This window comes from Salmo salar, chromosome ssa25 (assembly GCF_905237065.1).
Source record: "Salmo salar chromosome ssa25, Ssal_v3.1, whole genome shotgun sequence".
NCBI lineage: Eukaryota > Metazoa > Chordata > Actinopteri > Salmoniformes > Salmonidae > Salmo > Salmo salar.
Window position 1 is genome coordinate 12910668 of NC_059466.1, and position 13618 is coordinate 12924285.

At 45.2% G+C, this 13618-nt stretch overlaps 1 protein-coding gene across 1 annotated transcript in view; it reads right to left on the bottom strand.

Annotated features, from left to right (window-relative positions):
• Nucleotides 1-1793: 1793 nt before the first annotated feature.
• Nucleotides 1794-13618, bottom strand: part of LOC106586179 (bromodomain adjacent to zinc finger domain protein 2B) — a 107876-nt gene continuing 96051 nt past the window's right edge. The window contains 9 exon segments of the mRNA XM_014173137.2: nucleotides 1794-3215; nucleotides 3330-3473; nucleotides 4032-4354; nucleotides 5160-5295; nucleotides 10851-11059; nucleotides 11205-11365; nucleotides 12076-12231; nucleotides 12400-12652; nucleotides 13014-13617. Of these exon segments, the coding sequence (XP_014028612.2) occupies nucleotides 3059-3215; nucleotides 3330-3473; nucleotides 4032-4354; nucleotides 5160-5295; nucleotides 10851-11059; nucleotides 11205-11365; nucleotides 12076-12231; nucleotides 12400-12652; nucleotides 13014-13617 (2143 nt within the window). The 3' untranslated portion in view covers nucleotides 1794-3058.

Sequence of the window (13618 nt, forward strand, 5' to 3'; positions counted from 1 at the left end):
CCTTAGTGAACATTTCTCCTTCGCCAAGATAATCCATCCACCCCACAGGTGTGGCATATCAAGAAGCTGATTAAACAGCATGATCATTATTACACAGGTGCATCTTGTGCTGGGGACAATAAAAGGCCACTCTAAAATGGGCAGTTTTGTCACACAACGCCACAGACGTCTCAAGTGTTGAGGGAGTGTGCAATTGGCATGCTGACTGCAGGAATTTCCTACCAAAGATTTTGCCAGAGAATTGAATGTTAATTTCTCAACCATAAGCCACCTCCAACAATGTTAGAGAATTTGACAGTACGTCCAACAGGCCTCACAACCGCAGTTTGCTGATGTCAAGGTTGTGAAGAGTGCCCCATTGTGGCAGTGGGGTTATGGTATGGGCAGGCATAAGCTACAGATCACCGCAATTGCATTTTATCAATGGCAATTTGAATGCAGAGATACCGTGGCGAGGTCCTGGCCCATTGTCGTGCCATTCTTCCGTCACCATCATCTCATCTTTCAGCATGATAATGCTCAGGTCCATGTCGCAAGGATCTGTACACAATTCCTAAAAGCTCAAAATGTCAAAGTTCTTCCATGGCCTGCATACTCACCAGACATGTCACCCATCGAGCATGTTTGGGATGCTCTGGATCGACATGTACGACAGCGTGTTCTGGTTCCAGCCAATGTCCAGCAATTTCGCACAGCTACTGAAGAGGAGTGGGACAACATTCCACAGGCCACAATCAACAGCCTGATCACCTCAATGTGAAGATGTCACGCTGTATGAGGCAAATGGCGGTCACACCACATACTGACTGGTTTTCTGATCCACGCACCTACCTTGTCTTATCTGTGACCAACAGATGCATATCTGTATTCCCAGTCATGTGAAGTCCATAGATTTAGGCCTAATGAATTGATTTCAATTGACCGATTTCCTTATATGAATTGTAACTCAGTAAAATCTTTCAAATTGTTGCATGTTGCGTTCATATTTTTCTTCAGTAAACATAGGTTATTTGTGATAATTGGGTTTCTGACTCTGGAGACAGAGACCCCAAAAAAATCCCTCTGCATTTTTTGTTGAGTGCTCCAAATCCTTTCTACCTCGAATAAGTCCTTTTGGAAGTTTTTCTTGGGAAGCCCTTTTTATGATTTTTGTCATTGTTGTTGAGCACCCCTCCTTTCCTTTGTTTGCTGAAGCGAGATGGCCCACCTGCACTCATATAAACTCTTTAGACAAATCTAGTAATAATCCAATGACATTCAAATTACATTGCTAAATACCAGGCATATGTTTTGCACTGAGTGTACAAAACATTAGGCACACCTGCTCTTTCCATGACAGACTGACCAGGTGAATCCAGGTGAAAGCTGTGATCCCTTATTGATGTCACTTGTTATATCCACTTCAATCAGTGTAGCTGAAGGAGGAGACAGGTTAAAGAAGGATTTTTAAGACGGATTGTGTATGTGAACGGGGTATGTGAGTAGGTGCCAGGCTCACCGGTGAGTGTGTCAAGATCTGCAACGCTGCTGGGTTTTTAACGCTCAATAGTTTCCTGTGTGTATCAAGAATGGTCCTCCAGCCACAAGTATGGGAAGCATTGGAGTCAACATGGGCCAGCATCCCCGTGGAACGCTTTCGACGCCTTGTAGAGTCCATGACCCGAGGAATTGAGGCTGTTCTCAGGGCAAAAAGGGGTGCAACTCAATATTAGGAAGGTGTTCGCCCAGATATCCTACCAACATAAATATTTGTAGTTGTAGTATGGAAATGAAATATGACGGAATGCAAAATACAGAGTTGAAAAAGATCCTTTATATTAGATCCGTGCCCCACACACTAGTGAAAAATAATGCTCCTACAAAAAAAAGGGACTTTTCCCCCACAATATTCATAAATAAAATAACTTCAAGTACTCTGACTCAGGTACAAAGAAACTGCTGTACATGGCACCAGTAAACCATGACACAGCAAGATTCAAACACAGTGGTTATTACAAACGCTCTGTGTCCTTGTGTCTGTGGTAAAGCAAATGGAGAGAACATCTTTTATGAAAGGTACTGTGCATCACAATGGATTCTATACTGACGATAGGATGATAATGTCAGAATTCGAGGCCCACCAGAGTTGACATTTTGTATACTGGTGTACACACACACACACACACACACACACACACACACACCTTTTGAAGGAATGTAAACCAAAAGATTGAAATAATATCCCCCCACACATTTGAGAGGGCAGGCATTACCCAGAGTGAAGAGACCACAGTGTTTGCAGAGGATATACATTACAGGTAATATACACATGTATTTATCACTTTAGACTGAAATGAAACACCACAATCAAAGGCATAAACAATATTGGATTTCTTGTAACAATACTGTATGTACACATATTACAACCAATACTTCATATTAACATGAATGAACAGTATATACAGATGTCATTGCTGCCTCACTGTCCGTGTGAAGTTAGCGAGCAATGTAAAGATACATTGAAATGCAGTGTTACAGTAATACCGTCAGGAATCTTGTGGTACCCCGGCGGCACAGAGCAGTGTAAACAATTCATTTTTTTCTCTTGGCTTTTGTTTTATGTCCAAAAAAAACCATCCGTGAGATTTTTGTTCAAGCAGTTTAGCTTTTTTCTTCCTCGTCTTAGGAACAGAACCATTTTCACTCATAAATAATTAACTAAATTAAATACATTCACTTTAATATTAATGATTTTTTTTTTTAAGAAACTAAGTACAGTTAGTTGGAACGTTTTTGTTCCCAGTTACAGCTCTGATGTGGTTTCTTCTAGGAAATGGTATTGCACTTTAAAAACACCCACCCCTTTTGTGTGAATCCCTTTGGGTGCATTTCTCTGCTCTTAAAAAAAAAAACTGCATTCTACTGTACATCACTGAAGTGAATGTGTAGAATTACAATTGTAAATTCATTTAGGTTTCCCTGGTTGCTGACGGAGAGTCTTTAGACCAATCCAGTTGCTCTGCTTGTGGTTACTGCTGGTCCCATACAGTATAGTGAGGAGAAAGTAGTTCAAACTAGCCTAGTTGGTTTGTTTTAACAGCTCATTCCATCTATTCTCAAAAAACCTCCTCATGTTGTGTCCGGCTCGTCCAATGTCCGAATTGTCTTCATTAAACTTTTCACAGTTATCAAACACCAAGTTAACGTCGATTATAAACGTCTCCAGGTTCAAGTACCTGTAAATTGAGACAAATGAACATTTAATTATGACATTTATGAGACAGAATCATATAGGTATCAGACACTGTATGCAGATCATTTTTCATACTAATATTGTATGGTGCACGTACTGGCTGTTGACGAGCTTCTCTCGGATTGTGTAGAAATCCATGGGTTTCCTGATGACTTTCTTGTAGCCAGGGACAGATTTGGGGTTGACAGGGTTAAGGAAGGGCCAGGCATCCTGGTGACCCTCCAGCTCAACCAGTAGCACCCTATGGAGAAAAAGGAGTCAACAAATCGAAGAACCTCAGATTAACTACAGTCCAGCATGGCAATGCATCACACACTACAGCAGCTAGTGTATGTTAGCCTGAGCACTAGCCTGTTTATGATTCCATGGCAACTGGGCCCGGGGACGTTACCAGTATCACGATACTCATTAGCATCGTGGCAAGGAAACAAAACAGGAAGCGGTTTACCTTCTTTAGGAAAACAGCCCTAATGTTGGAAACAAACATCATTATGTCACATTTATTTTCCAAGCTATAACCCAATATTTTATATACAGCAGGTTTTTAAAAAGGACCAAAGACTTAGGTCTGCGTCTGGTTTTCATTTTTGCCATGGAAAAAAAATATTGTGATACTGGTAACGTCACAGCCGTAATGCCAACTCCCTGTCACTCATTGTCATGTCAAACATGTTTAGCTTGACAATGACAGCAATAGAGTCGGCAAGTGCACAAACAGATCTGGGACCAGTGTAAGTGTACATCGCATACTGGGTCAATATAGAATTATACTAATGATGCAACCTCAGTCATACTGTACCTGCACAACGTCAGATCCTTTTCATTTTCTCTGGCTGATGTGGCCGTCTTCGCCTTCTTCACACAGACGGGAGTACTGTCCTGCTTGGACTGCTTGGTGGCTGGGGTCCCCTCTCCTGGGCTCTTCCTCTTTTTGGGCTCTTTACTCACTTTTTTTGGCGTGCTGCTGCTGGTGCTGGCAGCATCGTCCTCAGAGACCTCTCCGCTGGCTACAGACGACGGTTTCCTGCTCCGTTTTACCTCGGTGGTTTTCTTCCCTCCTCGCCCGGCTGCCCCCGCTCGGCTCTGCTGCTGCTTCTTACTCTTGGGGGATTGACCACTTGCCTGAATGACATAAAATATGCATTTCACATTTAGCGAGGATCACACTTGTCATCGTTGAATTGAATGAATATGAGGGGGAGGTGAGATGCCCAACGGGTTGGACCATACTTTGCTCGTCAATCATTTTGAAAAATGTTTTACCTCAACTGGAAATCAAATGATCATTGTTAAAACAGTGGAAGAATCAAATGCATTATTATTTAAATATTGAAAAGGTGTGGGCGACAGAAAAACAGAATAGCGCAATTTGAAAGCAATATGGCATAGTCTTACAAGTCCTGGAAATAGATGCAGTGGGAACATGTGGGTCTGGGCAGGGGTGATGCCATTATTTGTGTGTGTCTGTCTGTTGTCGGTATATGTTTATACAGTGAGCGCCAGAAGTATTGGGACAGTGACACATTATTTGTTGTTTTGGCTCTGTACTCCAGCACTTTGAATTTGAAATGATACAATGACTATGAGGTTAAAGTGCAGACTGTCTTTCATTTGTTTTGGTTGTGTTTCAGATTATTTTGTGTCCAATAGAAATGAATGGTAAATAATGTATTGTGTCATTTTGGAGTCACTTTTATTGTAAATAAGAATAGAATATGTTTCTAAACACATCTACATTAAAAAAAAATTAACACTAAAAGTGACTCCAAAATGACACAATACATTATTTACCATTCATTTCTATTGGACACAAAATAATCTGAAACACAACCAAAACTAACAGCAAATGCATCCAACAAGTTTGTAGAGTCATAAGCTTGGGGTCTGAATACTTTCCGAATGCACTGTACTTCAAATAAACTCGTACCACTTTCATGATGGATCTCTCCCAGGCAACGGACTTCTGGAGCTGCTGGATGCAGAGAGACAGTTGGGCGGCGCTGCAGACCTCACCCATGGCCTTGCGCCATACCTTCATGCCTGGGGCCAGTTCTTCTTCCCCCCTGAGAAGATGGAGACAGACAACGTGATCAGAGAACCAACCACTCACAACATCACATAAAACAATCAGAAACATTAGCCAAGCCCACTGCCAACAGCAGTGCACAGAAAGCCACGAGAGTGGAAGTGTTTTGGTCACAGCGGACATGGTTAAGAGATGCTGTATAATACTCCACAGACCTGGTGACTGACATGCTTCATAGTACTGTAGGGATGGGCATTTGGCATTATTTCACAATTCAAATAATATCATGACATTTGTTCAAATATCCAGGTAGTCTAGATAGATAGATACACATATATATTACACACACACACACACACACACACACACACACACCGCTCAACTCTTGACCAATCAAAATGAAGCAAATGTGCATGGCAGAGGTAAAAAGCAGACCGGCTGCTTTTCTCCAGTCGTTATCCACTTAAGCAAGTTGACAGGTAGCCAAGTGGTTCAGAGCATTGGCTAGTAACCGAAAGGTAGCTGGTTCGAATCCCCGAGCAGACTAGGTTAAAATCTGTCATTTTGCCCTTGAGCAAGGCACTTAACCCTAATTGCTCATGTAAGCCGGTCTGGATAAGAGCATCTGCTAAATGACCAGTCTGATTTTCACCATTATAGAATTGATTCTGTTACAAAAAAGTTTTCTGGTGAGTGTTTTTCATTGATTTGTGTCAGGTCTTGTGGAAACTCTTAGGTGTGCGCCTATAATTGCTATTTGAAGTGGGGAAAACAGCATACCGATGTGAAATCAAATTTTATTTTCAACAGTGAAATGCTTACTTATAAGCCCTTATCCAACAATGCAGTTAAGAAAAATACGTGTTAAGTAAAAAAATAAGAAATAAAGGTAACAAATAATTAAAGAGCAGCAGTAAAATAACAATAGCGAGGCTATATACAGGGGGTACCGGTACAGAGTCAATGTGCGGGGGCACCGGTTAGTCGAGGTAATTGAGGTAATATGTACATGTAGGTAGAGTTAAAGTGACTGTGCATAGATAATAAACAGAGAATAGCTGCAGCATATAAGGGGGGGGGGCAATGCAAATAGTCTGGGGAGCCACTTTATTAGCTGTTCAAGAGTCTTATGGCTTGGGGGTAGAAGCTGTTGAGAAGCCTTTTGGACTTAGACTTGGTGCTCCGGTACCGCTTGCCGTGGGGTAGCAGAGAGAACAGTCTATGACTAGGGTGGCTGGAGTCTTTGGCAATTTTTAGGGCCTTCCTCTGACACCGCCTGGTATAGAGATCCTGGATGGCAGGAAGCTTGGCCCCAGTGATGTACTGGGCCGTACGCACTACCCTCTGTAGCGCCTTGCGGTCGGAGGCCGAGCAGTTGCCATACCAGGCAGGGATGCAACCAGTCAAGATGCTCTTGATAGTGCAGCTGTAGAACCTTTTGAGGATCTGAGGACCCATGCCAAATCTTTTCAGTCTCCTGAGGGGGAATAGGTGTTGTCGTGCCCTCTACACGACTGTCTTGGTGTGCTTGGACCATGTTAGTTTGTTGGTGATGTCGACACTAAGGAACTTGAAGCTCTCAACCTGCTTCACTACAGCCCCGTCGATGAGAATGGGGGTGTGCTCTGTCCTTTTCCTGTAGCCCACAATCATCTCCTTTGTCTTGATCACGTTGAGGGAGAGGTTGTTGTACTGGCACCACACAGCCAGTACTCTGACCTCCTCCCTATAGGCGGTCTCATCGTTGTCGGTGATCAGGCCTACCACTTTTGTGTCATCAGCAAACTTAATGATGGTGTTGGAGTCGTGCCTGGCCATGCAGTCTTGAGTGAACAGGGAGTACAGGAGGAGACTGAGCACGCACCCCTGAGGGGCCCCTGTGTTGAGGATCAGCATGGCGGATGTGTTGTTACCTACCCTTACCACCTTGGGGTGGTCCATCAGGAAGTCCAGGATCCAGGTGCAGAGGGAGGTGTTTAGTCCCAGGATTCTTAGCTTAGTGATGAGCTTTGAGGGCACTATGGTGTTGAACACTGAGCTGTAGTCAATGAATAGCATTCTCACATACTGTGGGGGAAAAAAGTATTTGATCCCCTGCTGATTTTGTACGTTTGCCCACTGACAAAGAAATGATCAGTCTATAATTTTAATGGTATGTTTATTTGAACAGTCAGAAACAGAATAACAACAAAAATATCCAGAAAAACACATGTCAAAAATGTTATAAATTGATTTGCATTTTAATGAGGGAAATAAGTATTTGACCCCCTCTCAATCAGAAAGATTTCTGGCTCCCAGGTGTCTTTTATACAGATAACGAGCTGAGATTAGGAGCACGCTCTTAAAGGGAGTGCTCCTAATCTCAGCTTGTTACCTGTATAAAAGACACCTGTCCACAGAATCAATCAATCAGATTCCAAACTCTCCAACATGGCCAAGACCAAAGAGCTCTCCAAGAATGTCAGGGACAAGATTGTAGACCTAAACAAGGCTGGAATGGGCTACAAGACCATCGCCAAGCAGCTTGGTGAGAAGGTGACAACAGTTGGTGCGATTATTCGCAAATGGAAGAAACACAAAAGAACGTCAATATCCCTCGGCCTGGGGCTCCATGCAAGATCTCACCTCGTGGGGTTGCAATGATCATGAGAACGGTGAGGAATCAGCCCAGAACTACACGGGAGGATCTTGTCAATGATCTCAAGGCAGCTGGGACCATAGTCACCAAGAAAACAATTGGTAACACACTACGCCGTGAAGGACTGAAATCCTGCAGCGCCCACAGGGTCCCCCTGCTCAACAATACATATACATGCCCGTCTGAAGTTTGCCAATGAACATCTGAATGATTCAGAGGACAACTGGGTGAAAGTGTTGTGGTCAGATGAGACCAAAATGGAGCTCTTTGGCATCAACTCAACTCGCCGTGTTTGGAGGAGGAATGCTGCCTATGACCCCAAGAACACCATCTCCACCGTCAAACATGGAGGTGGAAACATTATGCTTTGGGGGTGTTTTTCTTCTAAGGGGACAAGACAACTTCACCGCATCATTTGACGGGGCCATGTACTGTCAAATCTTGGGTGAGAACCTCCTTCCCTCAGCCAGGGCATTGAAAATGGGTCGTGGATGGGTATTCCAGCATGACAATGACCCAAAACACACGGCCAAGGCAACAAAGGAGTGGCTCAAGAAGAAGCACATTAAAGGTCCTGGAGTGGCCTAGCCAGTCTCCAGACCTTAATCCCATAGAAAATCTGTGGAGGGAGCTGAAGGTTCGAGTTGTCAAACGTCAGCCTCGAAACCTTAATGACTTGGAGAAGATCTGCAAAGAGGAGTGGGACAAAATCCCTCCTGAGATGTGTGCAAACCTGGTGGCCAACTACAAGAAACGTCTTACCTCTGATTGCCAACAAGGGTTTTGCCACCAAGTACTAAGTCTCGTTTTGCAGAGGGGTCAAATACTTATTTCCCTCATTAAAATGCAAATAATTTTATAACATTCTTGACATGCGTTTTTCTGTATTTTGTTGTTGTTATTCTGTCTCTCACTGTTCAAATAAACCTACCATTAAAATTATAGACTAATCATTTCTTTGTCAGTGGGCAAACGTACAAAATCAGCAGGGGATCAAATACTTTCCCCCCCCCCACTGTAGGTGTTCCTTTCGTCCAGGTGGGAAAGGGCATTGTGGAGTGCAATAAAGATTGCATCATCTGTGGATCTGTTGGGGTGGTATGCAAATTGGAGTGGGTCTAAGGTTTCTGGGATAATGGTGTTGATGTGGGCAATGACCAGCCTTTCAAAGCACTTCATGGCTACAGACGCGAGTGCTACGGGTCGGTAGTCATTTAGGCAGGTTACCTTAGTGTTCTTGGGCACAGGGACTATGGTGGTATGCTTGAAACATGTTGGTATTACAGACTCTGATAGGGAGAGGTTGAAAATGTCATGCATGTTTCAATGTTACTTGCCTCGAAGCGAGCATAGAAGTAATTTAGCTCGTCTGGTAGGCTCGAGTCATTGGGCTCGCGGCTGTTCTTACCTTTGTAGTCTAATAGTTTGCACATCCGACGAGCGTCGGAGCCGGTGTAGTACGAGTCGATATTAGTCCTGTATTGACGCTTTGCCTATTTGATGGTTCGTTGGAGGGCATCGTGGGATTTCTTATAAGCTTATGGGTTAGAGTCCCGCTCCTTGAAGGCGGCAGCTCTACCCTTTAGCTCAGTGAGGATGTTGCCTGTAATCCATGGCTTCTGGTTTTTTGTATGTACGTAGAGTCACTGTGGGGACGTCTTCATTGATGCACTTATTGATAAAGCCAGTGACTGATGCGGTGTACTCGGAAGAATCCTGGAACATATTCCAGTCTATGCTAGCAAAACAGTCCTGTAGCTTAGCATCTGCTTCATCTGACCACTTTTTTAAATTGACCGAGTCACTGATGCTTCCTGCTTTAGTTTTTGCTTGTAAGCAGGAATCAGGAGAATATAATTATGGTCAGATTTGCCAAATGGAGGGCAAGGGCGTGCTTTGTATGTCTCTGTGTGTGGAGTAAATGTGGTCTATAGTTTTTTTTCCTCTGGTTGCACGTGACATGCTGGTAGAAATGAGTTAAAACGGATTTAAGTTTCCCTGCATTAAAGTCCCCGGCCACTAGGAGCGTCGCCTCTGGATGAGCGTTTTCCTGTTTGCTTATGGCCCTATGCAGCTCATTGATTGTGGTCTTAGTGCCAGCATCGGTTTGTGGTGGTAAATAGACAGCTACGAAGAATATAGATGACATAAGATATTACAGTTTTTAATGTTCCGTTGGTAGGATATACGTGGTTGTAGCTCGTCTATTTTATAATCCAATGATTGTAAATTGGCTAATAGGACCGGTGGTAAAGGTAAATTACCCACTCACCGCCGGATCCTTACAAGGCACCCCAAACCTTCGTCCTCGATATCTCCGTCTCTTTCCCCTGCAAATGACGGGGATGAGGGCCTTGTCGGGTGTCCCTCTCGTCCGACTCGTTAAAGAAAAAAAATCGTCTTTCAATACGAGGTGAGTAATCGCTGTCCTGATTTCTACAAGCTCTTTCTAGAATCTCAGGTCAGACTGTAGGGCTAAATGCGCAGCCGTAGCTCAACATTTAGTTATAAAAACGACATGCAAAAGTCTTTCAAATGTCATGGTGTATCCTTGTCGGTAACAATGTCACTTATAGATACATTCAGGCTGCCGTGGTAAGTCAATGAGTTGACATAGAACCACGGTTACCAGTGTGATGCAGCATGCAGAGCTACAGTACAGGCCGGCTTCCAAAGAGAGATACAATCACTTACATTAAGGGACTTCACAAAGAAAAACCACAACGCACACAGCAGCAAAAAGAGAGGAGGGAGAGAGAAACAGACAACCAAGACACTGAAATAGGCCCCAGTGAAGCAGAGGAAAGCCCAAAGAAGTGTTGAAATGGGAATCTGGATGACCCTACCCTTCACCATCAACACTACTAGATGGTGTGGGAGCAGGGACAGTGAATGTACCCATCACATTATCCAGTTTGACCTGAATGGTGGTACTTAAGGGGCTCTTCAGGTACCTTCGCTCGATGTTCCTCTCCAGCTCGGCTAGCCGTGTTACAGCGATATCTAGGGGGTTGTTGACGCGCCGCACCAGGCTGCAACCGCCATTGGCCGCCTCCTCCCCTGCAAGCTGCTCCTCTCCTGCTAGAAGCAGCTTAGTGAAGGGCTTGTGTTCATGGTAGACCAGGTCCTCTCTCTCTGACTGGGGCTCCGGATACATCCAACCCTGGGAGGAAATAGGAAGACAAACAGTCGTTTGTGTGTACATGCGGAAGGAACACTGTATTCAGCGTCGTCTTTCCCCATTGCAGATAGATTCCTTCTCCACTACATACCACATGGATAGAGTGCTATAAAAGGATGTACTGTACCTTAACCTGCAGGCTGGCCGAAGTGACCTTCCTCTCCAGCTCCTCCACCTGCTGCAGAACAGCGATGTCCATCTCCATGGCCTGCTCCTCCACACACCAGCTCTCCACTGTCTCCTCGCTCACCCCGTTCTCCACCAGCTTGGACTCGTCTATCACCGCCGCTGAAGCGAGAGAGGGAGGGAAAGAAAAGAAAGAAAGGGGGAGAGAGAGAAGGAGAATGAGAGAGAGAGGGAGCCAGGTCAATAGGGATAAACTCAGGACCCCCCCCACAAAAAAACACGTTGTTTTCTAAAACCAAGTTTACTACAGTTATTGTATCTTAGTATGTACTGTGAAGTTTGGGAAGGATATTTTCTAATATAGGGATGCAGTGTTTCCCCTGCCATTTGTATTGGGACGGCGGGCTCCCCTGCCTAGCTCTGTAGAGATGAGCCATTGTAACCTCATGCATGCAGACAATCTTCAGTTTAGAATATATTTGGCATCAAAGTTACAGAATTCAAAGCTGTAAGACAGCCTCATTCAATCGCACCAACATGCTGTAAGTGATTATGAGCCTAAGGAATGGTGGTAAAGACCATGTTAGCTCTGAATGATGCATCCACTCTCCCCCTGCAGTGGGTTGACATTTCAGTGTCATTTTAAAACCAAGGTCATGCATGCTACCACATTATTAAAGGTCAGATTTAAAGAGTCACCAGATACTTTGGACATCTATAAGGACTCATTTGAAATGGCACTCTATTCCCTTTAATAGTGCACTACTGTATTACCCTATTCCCTATGGGCCCTGGTCAAAAGTAGTGCACTTTATAAGGAATAGTGTGTAATTTGAGAATTGTATGTGTTAACCCTAGTCTAAACCACTCACCATCTCTGTTTTTGGCACAGGCCTGTGCAATGTACTCCATGTGTTTCTGGATCTGTTTCTGCAGGGCTCTCTCTCTGATACCTCTGTTGTGCAAGGCCTTGACCAAGCTCCTCAACTCCTCCATGTCTGCCACTCTCCACCAGCCTGACAGCATCTCTACAACACACACACCTAAGTTATTAAGACTTCTGTAAATAAAATCCATGACATCACATAATGAAAAGTGGAAATTCTTGGCAGCCACTTAAAATCCTCCACACTGCTTGAATGTGCTGTGTCATCTCCCATCTTTCCTATCAGCGGGTGGCAGTGTGCCATGCTTACCCTCTGGAATGGGCAGTGGGTCGGGGTAGTCCTGGGTCTTGGCCACCTCCACCACGGGGGACAGGGCAGAGGGGGGCTTCGCTCCAGGGGGCACTGCCAGGAAGGGGTTGCCGTTACCCTCCCCATGGTGGTAGGCAGCCGCCAGCGTGGAGGGGGGCAGTGGACTGGCAGAGAAGGGCAGGGTGGGGATCATCATGCCACCGGGCCATCCACAGAATGGCAGACCTATCATATGGACGCCAGACTTCACCTGCTTGGAGGAGTTCATGAACCAGAGAAATGCACAGGCAGTGGTGAGGAGTGTGAACGTTACGTAGCAGAACTTGGTTCACTGACAACTAGCACAAATGGCGTCTATAGATAAAGCTATGATAAAAGGAACACGGCTAAAGAATAACAAATCAGACATGAACATAAGGGGGTGGGTTCCTAGAGACAGATTACACCTAGTCCAGGACAGGGATTCACGTGTGTCCGGGAAATCAGCTTCAGTACAGCACTTATGGGACAACATCAAAAGCCTGCCTGGTATGCCGGTCAGTAGCAATATGCTTACACCATGTTAACAATAATCCTAGAGGATCAGAGATGGAGATATGGTGCAGGGGACCTACCTGGAGAGCTGAAAAAGGGAAGTTATTGATCCCAGTGGTGGGATTGCTGGGGCTGGCTGAGGTGGAGGCTAGGGAATTAGAAGACAGGGAGGAGGGGGACTTGGGCCTGGTGGTTGAGGAGGAATAGGGGGAGGAGGCCGGGGGGGTGGTGGTGGAGCTGGTGGTGACGGACGACTCGTCACACGGGGAGCGGGGCAGCAGGCTGAACCAGTGGCAGTTTTTCTCCGTCAGCACCCTGAAGAGCTGATCATTGGGCTGGAGCTGCTGCTGCTGGGGGCTGGAGGACATCTTCCCTGGGCCGCTACTGAGGTAGAGCGGGCTGAGGGCTGTGGAAGGCTCCGCTTTCACCTCTGGACACAGCGGAGAGGGAGATGCAGAGGGGTTGCTGTGTAGTGTAGTCTGAATGGTGGGGCGGATAGGGGAGGCTACTGTGGTGGGGACTTTGGCTAGACTACAGCTCAGACTGTGAGGGTGGTTGTCTGAGTCCGGGGACATCTTGGCCACCTCCAGGAGTTTGCTGAGTTTGGAGAAGGAGCCGGGCTTCTGGAGGAAGAGGTTGAGGGTGTGCTTGTCTGGTGTGGCGGTGTTCTTGTTACAGCTACCCT